Below are 19,982 nucleotides of genomic sequence, written 5' to 3'. Positions count from 1 at the left end.
CATGTGGCACAAGGAATGTACGCGATGTGCAGGGGTAGCCGTCAAAAAGCGCTAGAAGCTGGGTTATTTAACATAAAGCCTCCACATTCGGTGCTCTTTGTTGAGACCCGGAGGCAGAGTGTTGGACTTAAACAAAGTAGCAGCATAAATCCATTATCTCCTGTCTACATCAGAACAGTCTTAGAATATCAAAATGGTTATTATCCGATGCAATCGAGCCACTACGAGTTGTCAGACGGGCAAAGGAACGAATCACGACACGGGACTATGGACAATGGTGAAAGGGGTAAGCGGGTATAAAGAGGAACAAATAACCCTTGCGGGCCACATCACGCAGGAACTCCCAGCAAAGACAGAGCCCTCCCTGTCTGACATATTCAATCCCAGCTCGCTCAAACCAGTCTAGACCTATGGTCGCCTCTACCATTCCTGCAACATTAGAACCAACAGTGATAATGCGAAGCGCTCGATCATCAAGATGAATAAGGGTCATAGCCAAATAATGAGACTACAAGAGACGGGATGGGATAAAAGATGGGACATTGTGGAGTAGATTTCATTGTTCCCCACCCTTTCCGCTAACACAAGACAAATAGAACATGAAGAGCCGTTTATTTTTGCATCATGAGCTGGACGAACTCGTTGTCTGGTAGCAGAGTTAGCATGCTATATCACGGGCATATCAAGAATGGGAAACATACAGTCGATGCGGCCATCACCATCCTGGTCAGCCTCACGGATCATCTCATCGACTTCGTCGTCAGTGAGCTTCTCGCCAATGGAGGTCATGACGTGGCGCAACTCCGCGGCGGAGATGAAACCATTGTTGTCGCGGTCGAAGACCTTGAAAGCCTCGCGGATTTCCTCCTCGGAGTCGGTGTCCTTCATCTTACGAGCCATCATGGTAAGGAATTCTGGCGGCAAAAGTCAATCACAACCCATACGGCATTCCCGCCCTACAGGCGTAGATCTATCACATACCGGGGAAGTCGATCGTTCCGTTGTTGTCAGCGTCAACCTCGTTGATCATGTCCTGAAGCTCAGACTCGGAGGGGTTCTGGCCGAGGGAGCGCATCACAGTGCCGAGCTCCTTGGTGGTGATCTGGCCTATTTCCAAATTACATCAGTATAATGATTCAGATCGATGGGGAAATGGCTGTCGAAATCCCGCGGTCGGATCGAGCGCTACAGGTAAAACGTAAAGGGGACAGAATTCCACCCACCATCGCCATCCTTGTCCTATTGAGTTCGAGAATACATTAGCATTATGAGCCGGTCAAGATAGGTCATCAATTTGAGTGACCGGAAGTTCATTCAGGGAGCACTCACAAAGAGGGAGAAGGCCTCCTTGTACTCAGAAACTTGCTCTTCGGTCAGAGAGTCGGCCTAGACGATGCGATGTCAGCAATCCTGTCGAGAATGCCAGGCAGATCTGCCCCGCAAAGTGGGGGATTTTCAACGCAACTGGCCGGGACAGCGAGGAAGGAGGTACATACCATGGTTAATATGGGATGTGATAAGTCACGGGAGGGTAATGAAGTTGAGTAGAAAGGGAACAAGAAAGCTGGTGGCTTGAACGGTAGCGGTAAAGGGCTGTGGGGGGAGGAGAAGGTGGTGGTGGTGTTGGTGGAAGATGATTTAAGGGGAACCCGAATCCATCATAATAATAAATGACCATTGAGCTGGACGCCTGGCAAGGCGGTCGCTTATGCCTGAAACGTGACCCGCCCTGGCCACCATGTGCCCTCTGCGCCTGGAAACGCTGTTCTGTCCTGCCCGCCCGTCTGTCAATTCGCCTCCTTTTGCACGCTCCCTCTCCATGCTTTGGTTGGTTGCTTTTTCTTCAGCTGCTGCAGGCTCGCAGCGTCCCGTCATATCTGCCTTATGAAAATGCCCGTTGCCTAAACATAATCGTTTGAATGGCTGCAAGTCGAGCGCAGCCTTGCATGTAATCTGTAAGTAGGCGCCTTTTGGCCAGTTGCTGACGACCAGCCGTGGATCCCGGCAGTACCAAAGCTTGAAGGCAACAAGTCCCGCCTGCCTTTCACCAGGACGAACCTTGTTCAGACACTATACCCTGGAACCTTGATATGGGACAACTCCTGTACCTGAGGGTTCAGTCATGCAAATCACGAAGCAGAAGATGACTCTTCTCCATCCCCTGAGACTTCTATGCCCTTGATTAAAACCTTCGCAATTAGAACCATGGCTTGTTTCTTCAGGCGGCATAAGTATGGAATAACTGCGCAAGTTATCTGGGCTTGGCATACTTTATAATCATGCAAAGTGAGACTGACAACCTCCATTGCCAACATGATTGCTCATAGTCTGCAATATCCAGGCTAGAGCATGCAATCAAATTACTAACTTCCGATCTCAATTCTTCCTATCTGACCTGCCAAAACTGCTTGATACATCCAAAACAAACCATAACAAACCTGCACCTGAGATAGCCCCATTGCAGCTGTTTGATCATTGATGCATCTACTCCTTCTAGCACTCCACATCTCGTCGCATTCAGAGCATCCGACTGCTGCTACGTGCTCCTATCAACACCTTATTATACGAACTTGATCCCTAGGCAATGCCTCTTGATAGTATCTCACTATATGTGTGTCTAGACTGCATCAGCTGGGTGACCAATACGATCGGTTATCGCGAAGTATTGCTTCAAATATAGAAATAGGTAGCCGTCACTCTTGTCTCATAATGCTCTAGTAGCCAAGTAGCATCTACACAACATAGTTCTTTTGTGACAGGCAATGACGGTGCGGCATCTAATCTATAGTGTGTAATCCATGGAACACACTAGACAGCAATACCACATGTATCTCTCGCCCATGACGGACCTCTTATCCTCATCCAGGACATCATCTTCCGAACTTGACCAATCCAATTAAGATGCATAATCTCGCATAATTACTCAGGCATCGTCTCAGACCATCGTGGCTGACGTAATATATTTAGATCGGCTCGGGTGATACCGCATTGGGATTGGTGCGGCCGTCCCTTCATGTGCAACATGGAGATGGGGAGCTCCGGGAAGTACAGCGGTCCTATCGAATACATCCTACGAAACTCGATTCTACGACGCGGAAAAACGGCCTATACCCCTCACTGCCATTTCATATGTCCAGATATTCTGCTCTGAGTTTATTGTGACTCGAATTTCGCTACCCATTCTAACGGCATCCCTCGCCGGACAATGATCAGGGTGGCTTAAGAGTATCCCCGACGAAGGATCACCGCAGACCAACGACCCTCTCTTCCTACCCTTCACAATGTGGCGGGACCGGACCAACCTGTAATTGCATCCCGGGATTTATCATCCAGAATGTCGAAGATCATGAACTAACATCCATCCTCGATACAGCTACATATCCTACCGCCAGTCGTTCGCGCATCATCCAGCCAAGAAGCCACGTTATCTCGGAGCTTCCAATGGCTTCTCCGATAGCCTGTCGCAGCCTGAAGAAAGCCGGCGACTCATTTCAGAAACCGGCGGTCTCGACGACGATGGCGACGCAATTATCGAGATGGACGTTTTACCCCCGCGCTGGGTTGACGTACAGGAGGAAGTGACGGAGCTACTTGCGGACATTGCGCAGAAGTCCTCCCACCTCGATAAGCTACACCAGAAACACCTTCTACCGGGATTCGGAGACGAGGACGTACGAAAGCAAGATGAGTTAGTTATAGAAAGACTCACACAGGATATCACGCGCTCCTTTCATGAATGCCAGAAAGCGGTTAAGAAGATTGAGACAATGGTACGGGAAGCCCAACAACAGGGTGGAGTTAGCAGCGGCGATGAAACTATGGCCAAGAACCTGCAGATATCTCTTGCTGCTAGGGTGCAAGAGGCTAGTGCTCGGTTCCGGAAGAAACAGAGTACATATCTGAAGAGTGAGTTTATTCTGGGCTGCGCTACGTCTGTTTGTCAAGCTAACCGCAGTTGTGTGGTAGAGTTACGAGGACTGGAGGGTGGATCAGTGCCGTTTGAACGTTCCCCGACACCGATGCAGAACCCATACACAGACCCGTCGCTTATGGAATCCGATGCGGACAAGTCGTTCTCGCAATCCACGCTGATGCAGACGTCGCAACGACTGACGGGCCAGAACGATGCCGCCATTGAACAGCGGGAACGGGAAATAAACGACATCGCGAAAGGTATCATTGAGCTGTCGGATATTTTCCGGGAGCTGCAGTCTATGGTTATCGATCAGGGTACCATGCTGGATCGGATTGACTATAATATCGAGCGGATGGGCACGGAGGTCAAGGCCGCGGATAAAGAGCTGAAAGTGGTACGTTCGCGTCTGATGCAGCCACCCGAGCAGAAAGTTCTCTACTAACCAATCTGCATCTTGCAGGCTACAAACTACCAACGACGTACAGTGAAGCGCAAGATCATGCTCCTGCTGGTGATCATAGTCGCAGGCCTGTTTATTGTCCTACTAGTCAAGCCGAAGAAACACAGTTCCCCGGATCCCGCTCCGGCACCGGCGCCGCCACCTCCCCCGCAAACTAATGAACAGCCGCCCACAATGACTCCTCGTGCCTTCCATACCATATACCGCCGCAGAAGGAGTCCCTCTTCATTACGGATTGCGAGAAACAAATGGGGTGACCCGGATATATTTCGATAGTTCACATTTCAGTGTTCCATGATAATAGTAATGAAACTAATTCAAATGTATTCCAGCGACGTATTGATTCCTTTCGAGAGAAACTAATTCGTCCTGCGGGCATAAATCTCGGACGTATTGCTAATCGCATAAACAGTGGATATCCAGATATTATCATAATAGGCAAGAATGGGCGCGCCTTGCAACAGAAAATGGATAACTACATTCTCAGTAAACAGCACATAAGACGACAGAATAGATAATGTTGAAAGTAAAACTGGAGTCTTTCGGGTTGAAAGATAAGCAAGCTTGCGCCTGCCACCGACCGCAAAGTGTGTGAATCTAAAAGGCCTATTGCTGGGCATCACCTTCCTGCTTCAAGAGCTCAGCTACATCAGCATCCAAGTCGCCGCCTGCGAATCGAGCGTAATCCTCCTCTTCATGCGTAACCTTGCGTCTCTTGGCATGGAGCCCGTTCGAACCGTCTGTTTGGTGCTCGCCGAGTCCCGCGGGAGGGAAGCCCGCCGCCGAAAGTGAAGAATCGGCCGGATTTCCGAAACCAGGCAGGGTAAATCCACCCAGTATCTGGGGCTGAGGAGGTACTGCGCTGAAGTCTGAGTCCTGTGCGGACTGCTTGGGAGAGCCAACAGGTGTAATGGCCTCAACTGGTGGAGGAGTCAGGGCCTCAACTTCTGGACGAGAAATAGGCTCTCCCTCTGGCCCAGCATCGCCATGGTTGATCGCAGGCGAATTCTCGGCAGAGAGCCCGCGCATGATCCCATCTTCAACCTCTCTTTTGGTGGCTTCCGTCTCCGATTTTCTTTCCGTCAACTGTGCGACCATTGATTGTTCCTTGGATAAAGCTGAGCGATTGGTTGCGAGGAGCTTCTCGAGACCCTCGATGAGAGCGGTGCGTGATTTGATGACCTCGGATACAGAGCTTTCTGCATTCGCAAGGGCTTTCAACAGCTGGCTAAGCCGCGCCGCATGCACTGGAGGGGTAGGCAAAGGCGTGTTGGGGTCGTGCATCTTGTCATACTCTGCATTCGCAGCTGTGGCAGATGCAGTTGAAGCCACGGTAGCCTTTGAAACGGCTACCTGTAGAGGCACTAGAGGCTGAAGTTCAGACGGTGTTGAGCCCGACGAGCTCGAGAAGAGGGACCCTCCTAGCAACGGCTTTTTACCGGTAGAGCGGGACTTATCGATCTCTACTACGGAGTAAGCAGGATGAATGAAGTATGGAACAGCAAGACGACCTACCATCTACTCGAGCTTCTACAGCCTCCTGAATGGGAAGTTCAAAGATAGATCTCTGTCTCCATACTTCAACCACGCGACGAATCTTTTGCTGAATATCGTTTGAGGAACCCTTGTATGCGATAGCCGTGGCCTCTGCGATGATCTGGTAAACGTTAACCTCTGATACCTGCCAGGTCTCAAAGATGATAAACCAACCGGCGAGAATGCGATGAGGAAGTCCTCTTTCCGGCGAGCTCTAGACTGTTGCGCCACCTCTGAGATGCTGTTAGTGTCGAACTATAACCGATTCGGAACATGAGCTATACCATTGGCCAAATATATCAGGTTCAGGCGCTTCGGTGCTGGGGAATCGCGGAGTTTCTGCAGCCAGAGCTGTGCGGTTCGTTCGGCGTGTCGCCTAATATTGAAATAACATATGAGCAGAGTCTTTGTATATACGAACAGTTGTCATCTTACCTGTGAAACATGACCCATTGCGCAACTGTGACAATGCCTTCCTGGGTTTCGTTGAGGGCTGAAAGCTTCGCTTTCACAGCATCATCCGTATAGGCCATTCTGAATACTTGCTAATATGGCCGAGGTAGAAGAAATCTCTGATAGAAAGAGTAATGAAAGATGTGTGAATGCAGTGTGTTTTGATCGCCGCGAGCTTGGACTTGGATCGCTATTCCTTAAGCGCGAATGCTGAAACGAATGACAACGGGCACAATGTACCAAGGATGCGCAATAGAAAAGAGATTCACTTCAGCTTGAGTCGGATTGATATGACCACTGCCCTGGAAATCTGACGTGAAAGAGTGAAATGGTCCTGAGGAACAGTGAAGCTCATCCGTCGCACCTGGTAATTGCTGTGTAGCTGTCAGACCGCCTTCTTGGCAGAATCCGGGGGGTTCTCCATTCATACTTGGAACGGTCCGCTCGATCCCCAAGACGCCAGCTGGAGCCTTACGTTCACATTCTCATCTCTCCTCATTTGACCCCTTTCTCTTAATTCAACTTCTTCGCGAAATCAATCTATAACTCAATTTACGATAATTGAAAAGTATGGCGGATCGTTTCCCTTCATTGGAGGACTTCTCTGCAGGTGAGCAGCCGGCATCATGCCCGCCAACACTACATAACACTAACCCCGGTCTCTAGGCCAGACCGAAGTTGTTGAAACCAACGGTGCCTCAGATGAAAATGACTTCCTAGCTCGCGAACGTGCTATGCTCGGTGATGATGCGGAACAATTTGCGACTCCCCAAGATCATGTCGCCGACGACATAAACAATGACGACGACTTGCTGGGAGGTGCGGATGCCGCCCCGTCCGCGGGTGGTGCTGAGCCTCAGGAGATCGCTGGATTCGAGTCTTCCTTCCCTGCTCTCGACACACAAAACGAGGTATGAGACATTTCTGGTATATGCTTGGGGGAGTCTCTAACGTGACTGCGAATTTACCAGCAAGTTGCTCCTGGCGGCACAATCACTGGGTCGGGTGCCCCCTTTCCACCCACCGGGTATTCCAACTACACCTCTCAAGCCCCGGAGGAGGAGCCAGAGCCCGTCAGGTATGTGTCACCCATATCAGCAGCCAGCCAATGACTTTCATGACTTTCACAACTCTTTGCCATTCACCTGTATGGGGTCCATGTGCTGATGGTAGATGTCTTGCAGGGAATGGCGTGAGCGGCGAGATGCGGACATTCAGCGTCGGGCGGAGATCTCGGAGGAGAAGAAGGAAGCTACCATAAAGAAGGCGCGCGAGGATATTGACGACTTCTATGTCTCATACAACAACAAGACCGACAAGCTTCGTGCCCAGACTCGCGCTGAGGCAGATCAGTTCCTGTCCAACCGGGAGGACACTTCTTCGGGAGGTACTAGCTGGGAACGCATCGCGAAGCTTGTCGATGTCTCCGGAAAGGGAACCAAGGGTGGTGCCAGCGGCTCCGGCAAGGAGCGCTTCCGAGAGTTGCTCCTTGACCTTAAGAAGGACCAGAATGCCCCTGGTGTCAGCGGCGTTTAAGCAGCTGAAACTATAATGGGTTCCAACTACAAGGACTCTGGATGCGAAGAACGCCGAATTCCACAAAATAAGACTTTGGTCTAATGATACATCTCAGAGAGTGGGAAAGAGTTGAAGCACTGGAGATTACCCTTGTCCTCTGCATTCCAGCGCCTTTTATTATCACGACCGTCACCATTCATACCACCTCCGTGCGCCTCAGATTCTCGACCCGATCATATTTTCTTATACAGGAGTTCGTCAAGTACTCGAGATAATGGCTATTTCTCAGTACATGTGTCTTCTGTTCAATTCTTAAACACATGTCTTCTTATGTTGCTTATTTCCCCTTGATGTAGGTAGATTACATACTTTGGAACATTTTAATTGCCTTCCACGTCCATTACTACCTTAAAGAACGGCGCTTATGCAAAACATCAAAGGACTTGGTATTCGCTAAAAGTACATCTTACTTGGAGCATGTATTCACACATTGTAATCCTCCTACTCGGAGGTAGGGGCTTAGATGCTATATAAACAATCTGAGTTCATCCAAATCAACCATTAACACAGTCGCTGCTGACGAATACAAACATTTCCACCATCCCAAACATATGCATTATTGTATTTCATACCTCAGTCCAGCTCAGTGATATCGCCTCCCGGTTCACCTACTTCCTGTTCCTCTCTTTCTCTCTTATTCTCTGCCTCGATTTCTTCCAGCTTCTTCCTTCCTTCCTCCGTGGTCGCATCAACAATGCCTTCCTCCAGGCTCAGCATGCCACTCTGTCCTAGCTTCTCAACGACATCTTCGGCTTCTTCAACGCTCATCTTACCGAGGACCTTGTTGACCTCATCTAAGGACTCCGATGCCAAGGCTTTCTGTAGATCCTTGGAGAAGGATTCATAGACCTTGCGCGCCTCAACTTCAACAGGGTCATCGCCCTCAGCAGAAGGTATGTTGATGGTGATCTTAGTGTTCGGGTCGACTGCATGCAGCTGGATCTGTTCCACTCCAGCGGGGTCGTTAGAAGCGGAGCCGTCTTTGGCCAGCTCCGCGGCGCGGGTCTTGATTTTATGGTAAGTTTCGTTGACGTCGTTCCGGAAGAGGGTTCCAGCCTGGTGGTCTGCGTTTGTGATACTATACGAATATACCTGTTAGCAAGCGACTCAAGGCAATCGATCGTTCGCATACGCACCGCTTGAAGAAAAGCGAGATACCGTCGCGACCCAGGGAGCGGCAGTACTGCAACAACAAGCCTTGGTGAACGCAGGTACGGGCATAGTCCTCTTTGCCTTCCATCTGGCTGTTGAACGCTTCAACCAATAGACCATCCGTTTCCTTCTCAGCAACAATCTGGGGGTTCTCAGAGATGAATTGAAGCAAAGCACGGTAATCGTTGCGGTTGATTTTCGCGAATCGTTTGGCAAGTTCGCTGGCCTTGACGTTCTCAGGATCCTCCTCCTCGTCATCATCGTCAGCAGCTGGGGCAGCAGCTTGCTGGGATGAGCCCGCCGTAGAAGCTCCAGGGTTCAGAAGCTCAACTGTCTCCGTCTTTTGGCCCTTGGCCTCGCCAGGCTTGGCAATGTGGGAAGTGTTGAACCCCTCGTGCAACCCCTCGCTGGTAATCTTACTGCCTTCTTCCTTTTCAAGCTGGGCAAGTCTCTGAAGAAGCTCCTTTTGTAAGCCCTGCACCTTATCGTTGTGCCTCTGAACACCCTTGATATATTCCTGATAGAGGTTCTCCGAGCTGACGTCGCCCATTTCCTTCTTTACCTGGTCAACCAGAGCGCTCATCATCTGTGAGTATTTAGGCTGTTCCTTCTCCTGAGTATGAACTCCTGCCGGGGCTGCGGGAGGATGGTCGTCCGATGGGTTGCCTGCAAACTCCATAAGATTCTGGAAGATCACTTCCTCGACGGACTTGGAGCCTTCATTCTGCTTCAGGGCCGTAAGAAGCTTATCGATTCGTGAAAGGAGGCCGTTGTTGACAATATGCTCGTACTTCAGCGTCTCGATCTCATGGCGGCGTTGGGCACGTTGTTGATGGATCTGGGCTTGTTTGGCCCGGATGAAAGAACGCTTGTCAACATTCGGGTGCACTTCAATGTCGGAGTCATCAGATAGCTCCAGTGCATCCCATTTGCTGTAATCAAGCACCATGTTGGGCGAGTGCGGAATGTAGTCGATGGTATAAGGAGGGGTGAGGGTGGGGTAAACGAATAGATGTATAGAGCCTGGAAATGGGGTGGAGTCGTTTGTACGGATATGATTCCAGAGAATATATGGTCAGCGAACTTGACTCCAAGCTAGCTTTAAAGCTTAAAAAGCAAGAAATGCACGAGCGCAGCCTATCCCAGCTCTGAGGGATCATCGAAAGCTCTCGACCAGCTTCGACGGCGGCGGAATCAGGGCAGGCGGTGTCTGCAGGCAGAACCGTCGCCGATGCGAGGCCGAACGGCGATGGCCGGACTCGCGGCTTCACGGCTGACATGTTCTGCCTTCCAAGCGTCCAGCGGTCTCCCGGAGAGCGATTTATCTTTGATTTGTCATGAGATCTAGCAGACACCGGGCTGTCTAGTGGGATATGGCACCCTGATTACTCCGTTTGGCATCCATTTGAGCAGCCATCCGAATCCGCTTTCTATCGTCCGAAATGCGCGGAGCCAGGTTGCTGGCTTCCTGGGCCCCCGGCGTCACCGCCAGACGGGGAGCTCAGATGAATGGGAGCATACTAAATGATCTTTACTTTGGAGCTCGACCACATCAATCTGGAATTGGCATCTTTGGCGTCCCTAGCCGACAATTCTCGGGCATTTCGGGTTCATTACGCAACAATTTCTCGCTGACGTCTGGTCTATCCACCCGTCAAAGTAACGGTTCACGGTTCGATATCATACGGTCGCAATTAATAGCGCAATCTCGGTTCTTCTCCTCTTCGCAACGGTCATTGGAATCCAAGCCAGTGAACTCAACGGCTAAATCTGCTCAAACGAACAACGCCACGGCTCAGGACAAGGAAGATGAAGACATAGACAAGGGCTTCGAGCTCTCCGAAAAGGGAGCGCAGGCTGCGCAGGTAAACCTTGCTGCTAAGCTGTCGAAAGACGGATCTGGGAACAAGAAAGCCGGCTTCAAAGAAATATGGAGACTCCTGCTCATTGCCCGACCCGAAGCTAGAAAGCTCGGGTTTGCTTTCTTTTTCCTGCTTATTTCGTCATCGATCACCATGTCCGTTCCCTTCTCCATCGGCAAAATCATGGATGCAGCTACAAAAACCTCTGACGAAGAGGGCGGTGGAAATCTGCTCTTCGGCTTGAGTGTACCGATGTTCTATGGAGCTTTGGCTGGTATCCTTACACTGGGTGCCGCTGCGAACTATGGGCGCATTGTCATCCTACGTATCGTTGGAGAGCGCATTGTGTCAAGGCTTCGCTCTAAGCTCTTCCGTAATACTTTTGTGCAAGATGCGGAATTCTTCGATGCGAACAGAGTGGGCGACTTGATCTCACGACTCGGTTCTGACACCATTATCGTGGGCAAAAGTATTACGCAGAACTTGTCGGACGGCTTACGAGCAGCGGTTAGTGGTGCAGCAGGCTTTGGTCTGATGACCTATGTCAGTCTCAAGCTGTCCAGTGTCTTGCTTGTGCTATTGCCTCCGATCGGTCTCGGCGCCTTCTTCTATGGTAGGGCGATAAGGAACCTCAGTCGCAAGATCCAGAGAAACCTCGGTACTTTGACCAAAATTGCGGAAGAGCGTCTTGGTAATGTCAAGACTAGCCAGTCTTTTGCTGGTGAGATCCTCGAAGTGAACCGGTACAATAACCAAGTGCGCAAGATCTTCGAGCTTGGCAAGAGGGAATCTTTGATTAGCGCTACCTTCTTCAGTTCCGTATGTTCCCCTGTATTTGTGCGCTTATCACTTATTACCACTTAGCTGACAGCACAATCAGACTGGCTTCATGGGCAACATGACAATCCTTGCATTGCTTTATGTTGGAGGCGGCATGGTTCAGTCAGGTGGCATCACTATTGGAGAGTTGACATCCTTTTTGATGTATACTGCTTATGCCGGTTCCAGCATGTTCGGTCTCTCTAGCTTCTACTCCGAGCTGATGAAGGGTGTTGGAGCTGCTAGTCGTCTCTTCGAATTGCAGGATCGTGAGCCAACGATATCCCCGACGAAGGGCAAGAAGGTTGAATCGGCCCGTGGTCCTATTCGTTTTGAAAACGTGAACTTCAGCTATCCCACGCGACCTGCCGTTCCTATTTTCAAGGAATTGAACTTTGAGATCCCGCAAGGAAAGAACGTTGCCATCGTCGGTCCCTCGGGTGGAGGAAAGTCAACTATTGCTTCGCTTCTACTGAGGTTCTACAACCCAACCGAAGGACGGGTCCTGATTAACGGCCAAGACATCAGCGAGATGAACGCCAAGTCCCTTCGAAGGAAGATTGGTGTTGTTGCTCAGGAACCTGTCCTGTTCTCGGGATCAATTGCTGAGAACATTTCTTATGGCAAGCCACGGGCTACTAGGTCAGAGATCATCGCAGCAGCCAGAAAGGCGAACTGCCAGTTTATCAGCGATTTCGTAAGTGGACAACTTGCTTTCTGACTGTACATTTTGCTAACTTCTTGCAGCCCGATGGACTTGATACTCAAGTTGGACCTCGCGGCGCTCAACTTTCTGGTGGGCAAAAGCAGCGCATTGCCATTGCTCGTGCTCTCATCAAAGATCCCGATATCTTGATTCTGGATGAGGCAACCTCTGCTCTTGATGCAGAATCTGAGACATTGGTCAACAGCGCTCTTGCTGCCCTTCTTCGTGGAAACAACACGACCATCAGCATCGCCCACAGACTGTCTACGATCAAGCGCTCTGATACCATCATCGTGCTTGCCCCTGATGGAAAGGTGGCCGAACAGGGAACTTACGAGGAGCTTAGCTCTCGTCCTGACGGCGCCTTCACAAAGCTGATGGAATGGCAAATCAGTGGTGGCGAGAACACGCCGGCAAACGCCCCTATCAGCCCAGCGACAGAAGGAAAATTGTGGCAGTTGGAGAAAGAGGAAGCTGAAGCTGACATCGAAGATGCCAGCAGCGAACGCGATCAGCAGAAGAAGTAGGAGCGTCCGCTACTTCATAGATGTGGAGGCGCCTACCTTTCCGGACACCCATTTGTTGTTTTCTTTCTTTTTTCTTCGTTATCTTGTTTTCAGCAGTGTAGAGTATATAGCTCCTGTATGGAGCACATAGTACACTATTGTCTAGACAGCTGGGCCGCCTTAGCTGGATGTACTATCTATCGACGGGATACCCCCCCCCAACACCGGGGTGGCTCAGCTTTTGGTGACTGGATAGATAAAATATAATACCCATCTCTACTTCTGAAGTATGCTCTGTGTGCAATTGCCGACATGCTATTCGAGCTGTAGAGCTATTGAAGTTACTAGTAGTTAGTATTTGATAACATTGAATTGATAAGCCTCTTAGTCACCCAGCCCAACGTGACCCGCGGAATTACCATTCTTGGCGAGTGTCACGCCTCATGACCAGCTGCTGCTCATCTTCTTGTCCTCCCCGTCGATCTTCCCTGCCTCACTTTTCCACCATCATGGGCTGAGTCTCGTACTACTCCCTGTCCTCTCTCATCGTTTGAACAGGGACAACCCAATAACTCGCTACAATGGAGCGTATCCGCGGGCTGATCGCTCGCCGGCCTACGTATGAAGCAATCGAGCAGCCGGTTGACGCTGACAATGAGAGCATTCACTCTGCTCGTGAGGGGCTGGAGCATCCCCGTTTCTCCAAATACGAATATGCAGTATTCTTCCTCCTGGGTGTGTCGATGCTATGGGCATGGTATGTCTCAACTTACAGCAACTGCATTGACTGCATCTATCTAACTAGACCGGAACGTCATAGGAACATGTTCCTCGCTGCTGCACCATACTTCTACCACCGTTTCCACACAGACGACTGGGCAGCAACCCATTATCAACCTTCAATATTGACTGTATCCACCGTTACTAACTTAGGTTCCTCGTTCATCCTGGCCAAGCTGCAGAAGGGAGCATCATATCCGAAGCGGGTCACTATCTCTCTGCTTATCAACATCGTGGTATTCACGCTCTTGGCCTTCTCCACCATCTTGATGAAAGATGTCTCAGTGAGCACATACTTCGGCTTTCTCATGATCATGGTATTCGGGGCCAGTCTTGCGACCGGAATAAATCAAAATGGCGTTTACGCTTACGTCTCCGGCTTCGGAAGAGAGGAGTATACCCAAGCCATCATGGGCGGCCAAGGCGTAGCGGGTGTCCTACCCTGCATTGTCCAGATCCTCACCGTGATCTCCGTACCAAGCAAGAAAGAAGGACAGAAAGCACCACAAGAGTCATCCAAATCCGCTTTTGCCTACTTTATCACGGCCACAGCCGTGTCGTCCTTCGCTCTGCTGGCCTTCCTATCCCTCGTAAAGCAACGCGCATCATCAACCCTCTTAGACCCAACAGACGATCACAGCGACTCAGATGTGCCCGAGAACAAGTCCGTCAGCCTCTGGACGCTCTTCAAGAAGCTCCGCTTCATGGCCACAGCCATCTTCCTTTGCTTCACCGTCACCATGACCTTCCCCGTCTTCACAGCAGAGATTGAATCCGTCCACGACACTCCCGGACGATCACGACTCTTCGACCAGGCTGTCTTCATCCCTCTTGCGTTCTTCTTCTGGAACGCAGGTGATCTGCTGGGCCGAATGCTCGTCCTATTTCCCCGTCTGTCCTTAGTGAACCGTCCCTTTGTGCTGTTCCTCTTCTCGATTGCTCGAGCCGCATTCATCCCGCTGTACCTCCTCTGCAACATTCGCGGCCGAGGGGCAGTGGTGGAAAGTGACTTTTTCTACCTGTTCGTTGTGCAGTTGCTGTTCGGCATAAGTAACGGGTACCTGGGGAGTAATTGCATGATGGGTGCTGGACAGTGGGTGTCTCCTGACGAACGTGAACCTGCAGGTGGGTTCATGGCATTGATGCTCGTAGGCGGGTTGACTGCGGGAAGCTTGATGAGCTTTCTGGTTGCTGAGGCTTGATTTCGGGTATATATTGGTGAGATTTCATTGGTGTCTGGTGTTGTTATAGATCGGGCGTCATAAGTACTTTACTGTTGTCGTGGGTAGGTGTCTTGCTAGGGTATTTCTCACAGAGCTGCTTATCAGCAGGATCTCGATCTACATATTGTGCCTAATCAATCATAGGTATATAGCCACGAGGCTGAAACTATCATAGACAGGTCGCTCATAGTACGAAGGAGCTACTCAGAACGAACATAGCCTTCATGCCATCAAGATACATTAGTAGATCAATTAAACCACTGCAGTCAGTCAAGAACACGACTGACCCCACGGCATCGTTCCAACCAAATCCAGCCCCATCATCCCAGATCATCATCCAAATAAGAAAAAAAAATTACGAATACATTGTACATGAAGATATACAACGAACGAACAGCCTCACCACCAAACCATAACTTGAGCAGGGACTTCGATAGCCGATGTCCACATTCCCCTAATCCACAGTTCGTTCAATATAAAGGAAAGAGAACAGAACAGAAATCACCCCCTACGCGTACTCTTCTTCATCATCCGACGGTGCTCCTTCTGCTGCTCACGCTCCAGGTACTTCTTCTGCTCATCCGCAGACATACCACGAAGGAGACGTTCCCTGTCCTCCTTCTTGACCTTCTCGGCGGCGAGTCGGCGCTCCTCGGCCTTCTCCTCCTCATCCGCACGACGCAGCTTCTTGATCTCCTCGTCGCGAGTGCTGCGCACCTTGCGCATCACTTCGGGGCGGAAGTGGGCAGAGCCGACGAGGCGGTCGGCGAAACGGAGGAACTGCGTGAAGAGCGGCAGGGTGGTGCTGTAGCCTTCGGCGTTGCTGGGGAGAGTGACGGACAGTTCAATGCGCTTGCGGGGGGTGGTTTCCTCGATTCTGCATAGATGGGTGGGTGTAGATTAGCACGTGTGCTCGGTCTGGGGATTAGGTGGTAATGTTTGGGGTTGGGGGGAAACTCACTTCATGGGCTTATCAACAGGCTGGTCAGTAACAATTAAGTACTTGAAGTCATTGCCGGCCTTCTCAATAGCCTGGGCCAGCTCATTCGTGAGCAAAGCATCCGTGATCTCCGCACTCTCCGTCATGACCGTAACCCAGTTAGGCAACTTGTTGTTATCCCTGGTGAAAGTGATGCTGGCGTCGTAGCGGTCCTGACGGAACTTCCGCATGTAGTTCTTGTGCACAACAGCCCAGATAAATCCATCGTAGGTCGAGTTGTTGACCTTCAGGGAAGAGCGATCGTTGGCCGGGAGCGGGACAACGTCCTTCTCCTTTCCATCAAAGGTGTACGCAGTAGCCTCGTAGGTTTCCGTCGGGGGGGACCAGCTCTCAAACAAGAAGCCCAGGACAGTCTCCGTCCAGAAAGTGACAGGGTTGTACCGCTTGGGGAGCTTAATGGCCACGTCCACGAACGCCACGTTCTGACGACCGGTCGCGTAAGAGGCGAATTCTTGAGCGGAGCGTTCCTTGAGGAGAGACTCGGGGTCGGGTTGTCCTTCACTGTTGCTGCTGCTGGGGCCGTCGAAACCCACAACGGCGAACTCGCTTTGCAGAGCGGAGGCGTGAGCTTGCGCCCAGTCGCGCGCCTTGCGGCGGTTCTTGCGCGTGCCCCAGAAGTGGAAGAGGATGATTAGGAGGATGATGGGCATCACAGTCGCTTCTTGCATGAAGTCTCGCGGCGAGGTCCGCTCCCATACCCGGTACCATTTGGTGTAGGGGACTGGGGTGACGCCTTGGGTGTTCACGGCTGGGATGGATGAGGACCCGGCGACGAGGGAGGCCGGGGAGGGCTCCGGAGCTTCGACGAAGTCGGCGAAATCTGCATTGAAAATAGTGATTAGAGAAGTGTTTGTTACGGTGAGCTAGAGCTGGGAGAGCAATTGAAGGTGGTCTGGGGAAGGTTTTATTTTCCTGGGGTACAGAGCTCGAGGCAAAAGCTGGGGTTTGGGGTGTGCGTGTTGTGAGACTCACCATCGTCAACCTTGGCTGGGTTCGAGGGCTGGGAACCGCCAAAGACGTTCTTGAACAGGCCCGCCATGATGAGGAATGGGGAATTGGACGGACTGGGGAACGGACGGGCAGGGAAACTGGCGACGTGGCGGAGGAAGGAAGGGAAGGAGAGGGAAGCGAACGGGCGTCAGGTTGAGTTAAATGGTTGACGTTCGTCGCAAACCGATCGGAGCCACGGTGGAGCCGACCGCTCTGGCGTCAAACCCTCAAAAGATAAGGAGAACGCTTAGATCGTGGGGATTTCGGAGGATTATGACTATTCCTTATTACGATCGTGATTTTGCTTCAAAGCGAGAATACGTGCTATCGCAATTTCATCAGAAAAAATATACAGTAGCATTGCTCGAAACTCTACGGCAATTCAGCAAGGCAAAACTAAGCCCAGATTTGCCAGTCATTCTTTTGACTCCTCCATCGGTTGCGTGCTTCCAGCTTCCGAATCCCAAATCAAACATAAAAATATCAGTAAAGAGAAAGAATGGACAAAGGAGAGTAGAGTAGGAAATCACAGTCAAAGAGAGTTCAGCGAGCGAAGTGGTATCCCTCAGAAACAGATCGCTCACGCAGGTCAAAAATCAGAAAGAAAGAAAAAAAAACACGCCAGATTCTTTTATGAGTACAGTCCAATCAATGTACAAAGTTCTAAAGCCCGCTTGGAAACAATTAAAACACAGTAAAGCACAGTCAAGATTAAATGCAGTGTCGTATCGGTCATGAAATGCTCCAGACTCGCTGAAGCTGGGAGGATTGCACGGGTATGAGCATCCTAGCCGTGGAGAAAAGAATAGGTGAAGATAAAAGAGTACAAAGACGCCCACAAGGCTGTACTAGTCACTGACCGTACGCCGGAGGGGCATCATCATGGCTGAGACGATCCCAGAACGAACTGCAAGAATTGCCGGGAGTCAATTTCTCCTCCCGCATGCGACGAGCAATTTCTCCGGCCAGTCGTTCCACCAGCGCTTGGTCAACGATGCTGGATGTCGGCTTGGTATCGGAGAATGGGAGTGCCTTGGAAGGAAGCTGGCGCGAGGCGCTTGCTTCTCCCTTCTCGTTGTCATGTTGAGCAGGAATATAGGGGTGTACAGCCACCCGCGGAGTAGCGTCAACATCAACCGCCGAATGGTTGACCGGCTGAGCCGACGACTCTCCGGTCTCACGCAACATTTCAGTCGCGATATCGCGGCGGGGCATCTGCCTGGAAATACTCAAGCGGTGTCGTTCGGGAACGGTGGGAAGGTGTAGTTCACTGTTCGGAGACAGCGGGGGAGTCACTGGGTCATCGGTCTGTTCGCTGACCACCGGCAAAGGTGCCGAGCAGACAGACGGTGCACTGGTGGTCTCGGTGTAGGTGCTATCGCCGCTCACACTTGCGGCATCCTCTGGAGCCTTGGGACGACGCAGGTCCACCACACGCTTCTTCCGCCTGCGAGCATTGGATTTCGAATGGCGGCCAGCTCCCAAGCTCAGACCGTAGCTGCTGAAAGTGTGGGTATTCGTCGAAGACCGCGTCTGTGAAGATACCATGCTGGCTGTATCCTGGAAGGAGGACATTCCGCCAACCTGGGAATGTGTCCGGGAAAGTGCAGGGCTCAAGGGAGACATTACGCCACCCGAAACTTCGCCCGCGTCAGAAGGCGAAGTCCATGCGCGGTAGACCACTTCTTGAATAGACGGAGTGAACAGTGATAGCGTTCGCTGGGAGTCCGTAAGGGCGGCCAAACGGAGCAAGTTCTTCTGTGAAAACAAGGAGTGCGTCTCGACCGAGGAATCCAACGAAAGCGAAGCGATCTCTGATTCATCCAAAGCGTTGCCCTGAGCATCCACGGGATCCTGCGGAGGACTCGCCAGAGGATCCTGGCCAGGTCCTTCACCCGCGGTGTTGGTAGCGCGATTAGCCATTTCCTCTCCAGCCCGGTATTCTGGAACCCATAATCGGAGAGACAGGCGATGAATGATGGCGGGCAACTCATCCATAAACAAAACGCGAAGCTGGCCTTCTATTTCTCGCTGTAGAAAGTCGCGCACAAAGGGGATCGAGTCGAAGGTCGACGACACCTTGAGTGACTCAAGGGGGTCATTTCGGAAGACAACTGTGATGCCTTTTTGCTTCGAGAAGACTAATATAACGAAGCCGGAAAGTTTGAAATCGGAAAGGGTGATTTGAAGGGGAATAGTCAACGGAGTTCTGCAATTTGTCGCGATCAGGTCAGCAAGGATGCGCTTGGCTGCGTATTAGGGAAATCCAACAACACATACGCTGCAGCGACCGGCAAGGGAGTCGCAAAGGACGGTCGGGTGAGAAGATAGGTATTGAGCGGATTTGCTTGGACGCGGGTTTTCAGAGTCAGAAAGGCGTCGCCCGTATAGGACATCTTAAAGATGCCTCTAAAGCGATCCTCGGCCAGGTCTCCGATTTCCAAGATCTCCAGCTCGGGCGGGATAGAGCCGAGATTGAGTTCGGTGACATGGATATCGTCCACGATAATCGGCGGTTTTGGCGATTTATTCAAGGCGGCAGTGAGTAGCTCCTGAGCGCGAGTGTAGAAGCTCGCGTCCGCCATTAACGGCGACCAGTTGAAGTTGAACGCCATCGCGGGTCATTCAATGATGGGTTGGGTTTTATTTCAGCGGAGGCGGCGACATGGGGAAAATGTGGGATAATCGACAATAGGACACAAAGGGATATCGAGACGTATATGAGGATTAGACGGGAGTGCGGAGGTATCGCCGTCGAAGGTAGAAGATGTGTGAGTGTGGAGTGAGAGTGAGAAAGAAGGGAGAGGGGCGAGGAAGGGTTGATGCGCCGATAAGCCGGAATGAAGGGAAAAGATGAAAAGGGCGACGGATGGAAAGAAAAAAGAAGGCGAGGAATCCCGAGCGTCCGGCCAGTCAGTTTTACGGTTTTGGTAGTTACAGTACTTGGTTCAGTGGTGTTGCGCTCGCGTGATCTACGCGGCGGCTCAGTCGGGTTCTTTTA

General features: G+C 51.2%; 9 protein-coding genes across 9 annotated transcripts; 4 read left to right on the top strand and 5 right to left on the bottom strand.

Moving 5' to 3' along the window:
* Positions 1-182: 182 nt before the first annotated feature.
* BO85DRAFT_519908 (calmodulin) lies at positions 183-2,730 on the bottom strand. Its single transcript, XM_025665086.1, has 6 exons — positions 2,271-2,730; positions 1,330-1,386; positions 1,224-1,239; positions 982-1,107; positions 702-914; positions 183-646 (listed from the first exon to the last, which is right to left on the bottom strand). The coding sequence occupies exons 1-6, from the start codon at positions 2,313-2,315 to the stop codon at positions 612-614; spliced, it is 492 nt and encodes a 163-aa protein (XP_025515944.1). The 5' UTR covers positions 2,316-2,730; the 3' UTR covers positions 183-611.
* A 328-nt stretch (positions 2,731-3,058) lies between these two features.
* On the top strand, positions 3,059-4,763 carry BO85DRAFT_468634 (t-SNARE syntaxin TLG2). The gene is made up of 4 exons (XM_025662280.1): positions 3,059-3,304; positions 3,374-3,906; positions 3,967-4,310; positions 4,377-4,763. The coding sequence occupies exons 1-4, from the start codon at positions 3,282-3,284 to the stop codon at positions 4,650-4,652; spliced, it is 1,176 nt and encodes a 391-aa protein (XP_025515943.1). The 5' UTR covers positions 3,059-3,281; the 3' UTR covers positions 4,653-4,763.
* BO85DRAFT_449118 (CTD-interacting domain-containing protein) lies at positions 4,514-6,742 on the bottom strand. The gene is made up of 5 exons (XM_025660093.1): positions 6,348-6,742; positions 6,197-6,288; positions 6,087-6,145; positions 5,892-6,033; positions 4,514-5,839 (listed from the first exon to the last, which is right to left on the bottom strand). The coding sequence occupies exons 1-5, from the start codon at positions 6,443-6,445 to the stop codon at positions 4,983-4,985; spliced, it is 1,248 nt and encodes a 415-aa protein (XP_025515942.1). The 5' UTR covers positions 6,446-6,742; the 3' UTR covers positions 4,514-4,982.
* An 85-nt stretch (positions 6,743-6,827) lies between these two features.
* On the top strand, positions 6,828-8,260 carry BO85DRAFT_449117 (clathrin light chain CLC1). The gene is made up of 4 exons (XM_025660092.1): positions 6,828-6,975; positions 7,032-7,276; positions 7,337-7,443; positions 7,550-8,260. The coding sequence occupies exons 1-4, from the start codon at positions 6,936-6,938 to the stop codon at positions 7,899-7,901; spliced, it is 744 nt and encodes a 247-aa protein (XP_025515941.1). The 5' UTR covers positions 6,828-6,935; the 3' UTR covers positions 7,902-8,260.
* A 50-nt stretch (positions 8,261-8,310) lies between these two features.
* BO85DRAFT_477660 (Hsp90 co-chaperone CDC37) lies at positions 8,311-10,238 on the bottom strand. The gene is made up of 2 exons (XM_025662843.1): positions 9,080-10,238; positions 8,311-9,021 (listed from the first exon to the last, which is right to left on the bottom strand). The coding sequence occupies exons 1-2, from the start codon at positions 10,042-10,044 to the stop codon at positions 8,517-8,519; spliced, it is 1,470 nt and encodes a 489-aa protein (XP_025515940.1). The 5' UTR covers positions 10,045-10,238; the 3' UTR covers positions 8,311-8,516.
* A 141-nt stretch (positions 10,239-10,379) lies between these two features.
* Positions 10,380-13,275, top strand: mdr2 (ATP-binding cassette permease mdr2). The gene is made up of 3 exons (XM_025665085.1): positions 10,380-11,776; positions 11,838-12,473; positions 12,524-13,275. Exons 1-3 carry the CDS (start codon positions 10,538-10,540, stop codon positions 13,007-13,009), a joined length of 2,361 nt encoding a protein of 786 aa, XP_025515939.1. The 5' UTR covers positions 10,380-10,537; the 3' UTR covers positions 13,010-13,275.
* A 170-nt stretch (positions 13,276-13,445) lies between these two features.
* On the top strand, positions 13,446-15,167 carry BO85DRAFT_291928 (nucleoside transmembrane transporter FUN26). The gene is made up of 2 exons (XM_025655275.1): positions 13,446-13,745; positions 13,809-15,167. The coding sequence occupies exons 1-2, from the start codon at positions 13,570-13,572 to the stop codon at positions 14,968-14,970; spliced, it is 1,338 nt and encodes a 445-aa protein (XP_025515938.1). The 5' UTR covers positions 13,446-13,569; the 3' UTR covers positions 14,971-15,167.
* BO85DRAFT_396814 (CCDC47 family protein) lies at positions 15,099-17,157 on the bottom strand. The gene is made up of 3 exons (XM_025657007.1): positions 16,964-17,157; positions 15,953-16,811; positions 15,099-15,868 (listed from the first exon to the last, which is right to left on the bottom strand). Exons 1-3 carry the CDS (start codon positions 17,028-17,030, stop codon positions 15,493-15,495), a joined length of 1,302 nt encoding a protein of 433 aa, XP_025515937.1. The 5' UTR covers positions 17,031-17,157; the 3' UTR covers positions 15,099-15,492.
* A 599-nt stretch (positions 17,158-17,756) lies between these two features.
* Positions 17,757-19,845, bottom strand: BO85DRAFT_291913 (MDM34 family protein). Its single transcript, XM_025655274.1, has 2 exons — positions 19,262-19,845; positions 17,757-19,190 (listed from the first exon to the last, which is right to left on the bottom strand). Exons 1-2 carry the CDS (start codon positions 19,594-19,596, stop codon positions 17,834-17,836), a joined length of 1,692 nt encoding a protein of 563 aa, XP_025515936.1. The 5' UTR covers positions 19,597-19,845; the 3' UTR covers positions 17,757-17,833.
* Positions 19,846-19,982: the final 137 nt, after the last annotated feature.

The sequence above is a fragment of the Aspergillus piperis genome (assembly GCF_003184755.1).
Source record: "Aspergillus piperis CBS 112811 unplaced genomic scaffold BO85scaffold_8, whole genome shotgun sequence".
Classification (NCBI taxonomy): Eukaryota; Fungi; Ascomycota; class Eurotiomycetes; order Eurotiales; family Aspergillaceae; genus Aspergillus; species Aspergillus piperis.
This window is presented reverse-complemented; position numbering and strand designations above follow the sequence as displayed.

Bases quoted from the DNA above. Each gene is read 5' to 3' on its own strand.
- BO85DRAFT_449118 (XM_025660093.1), bottom strand. From the start codon at position 6,445: ATGGCCTATACGGATGATGCTGTGAAAGCGAAGCTTTCAGCCCTCAAC. The intron at 6,289-6,347 runs GTAAGATGACAA...TTTCAATATTAG, and splicing joins CAATGGGTCATGTTTCACAG to GCGACACGCCGAACGAACCG. The intron at 6,146-6,196 runs GTATAGCTCATG...ACAGCATCTCAG, and splicing joins CCTGATATATTTGGCCAATG to AGGTGGCGCAACAGTCTAGA.
- BO85DRAFT_291913 (XM_025655274.1), bottom strand. From the start codon at position 19,596: ATGGCGTTCAACTTCAACTGGTCGCCGTTAATGGCGGACGCGAGCTTC. The intron at 19,191-19,261 runs GTATGTGTTGTT...GACAAATTGCAG, and splicing joins CCCTTGCCGGTCGCTGCAGC to AACTCCGTTGACTATTCCCC.
- BO85DRAFT_468634 (XM_025662280.1), top strand. From the start codon at position 3,282: ATGTGGCGGGACCGGACCAACCT. The intron at 3,907-3,966 runs GTGAGTTTATTC...GTTGTGTGGTAG, and splicing joins ACAGAGTACATATCTGAAGA to AGTTACGAGGACTGGAGGGT. The intron at 4,311-4,376 runs GTACGTTCGCGT...TGCATCTTGCAG, and splicing joins CGGATAAAGAGCTGAAAGTG to GCTACAAACTACCAACGACG.
- BO85DRAFT_519908 (XM_025665086.1), bottom strand. From the start codon at position 2,315: ATGTTGGCAATGGAGGTTGTCAGTCTCACTTTGCATGATTATAAA. The intron at 1,387-2,270 runs GTATGCCAAGCC...CGCATCGTCTAG, and splicing joins TCACTTTGCATGATTATAAA to GCCGACTCTCTGACCGAAGA. The intron at 647-701 runs GTATGTTTCCCA...CTCTGCTACCAG, and splicing joins TGGTGATGGCCGCATCGACT to ACAACGAGTTCGTCCAGCTC.
- BO85DRAFT_449117 (XM_025660092.1), top strand. From the start codon at position 6,936: ATGGCGGATCGTTTCCCTTCATTGGAGGACTTCTCTGCAG. The intron at 6,976-7,031 runs GTGAGCAGCCGG...CCCGGTCTCTAG, and splicing joins ATTGGAGGACTTCTCTGCAG to GCCAGACCGAAGTTGTTGAA. The intron at 7,277-7,336 runs GTATGAGACATT...CGAATTTACCAG, and splicing joins CTCTCGACACACAAAACGAG to CAAGTTGCTCCTGGCGGCAC.
- mdr2 (XM_025665085.1), top strand. From the start codon at position 10,538: ATGCGCGGAGCCAGGTTGCTGGCTTCCTGGGCCCCCGGCGTCACCGCC. The intron at 11,777-11,837 runs GTATGTTCCCCT...CAGCACAATCAG, and splicing joins GCGCTACCTTCTTCAGTTCC to ACTGGCTTCATGGGCAACAT. The intron at 12,474-12,523 runs GTAAGTGGACAA...AACTTCTTGCAG, and splicing joins GCCAGTTTATCAGCGATTTC to CCCGATGGACTTGATACTCA.
- BO85DRAFT_477660 (XM_025662843.1), bottom strand. From the start codon at position 10,044: ATGGTGCTTGATTACAGCAAATGGGATGCACTGGAGCTATCTGATGAC. The intron at 9,022-9,079 runs GTGCGTATGCGA...ATATTCGTATAG, and splicing joins ATCTCGCTTTTCTTCAAGCG to TATCACAAACGCAGACCACC.
- BO85DRAFT_291928 (XM_025655275.1), top strand. From the start codon at position 13,570: ATGGAGCGTATCCGCGGGCTGATCGCTCGCCGGCCTACGTATGAAGCA. The intron at 13,746-13,808 runs GTATGTCTCAAC...GGAACGTCATAG, and splicing joins GTGTCGATGCTATGGGCATG to GAACATGTTCCTCGCTGCTG.
- BO85DRAFT_396814 (XM_025657007.1), bottom strand. From the start codon at position 17,030: ATGGCGGGCCTGTTCAAGAACGTCTTTGGCGGTTCCCAGCCCTCGAAC. The intron at 16,812-16,963 runs GTGAGTCTCACA...TTTTCAATGCAG, and splicing joins CCCAGCCAAGGTTGACGATG to ATTTCGCCGACTTCGTCGAA. The intron at 15,869-15,952 runs GTGAGTTTCCCC...CCATCTATGCAG, and splicing joins CCTGTTGATAAGCCCATGAA to AATCGAGGAAACCACCCCCC.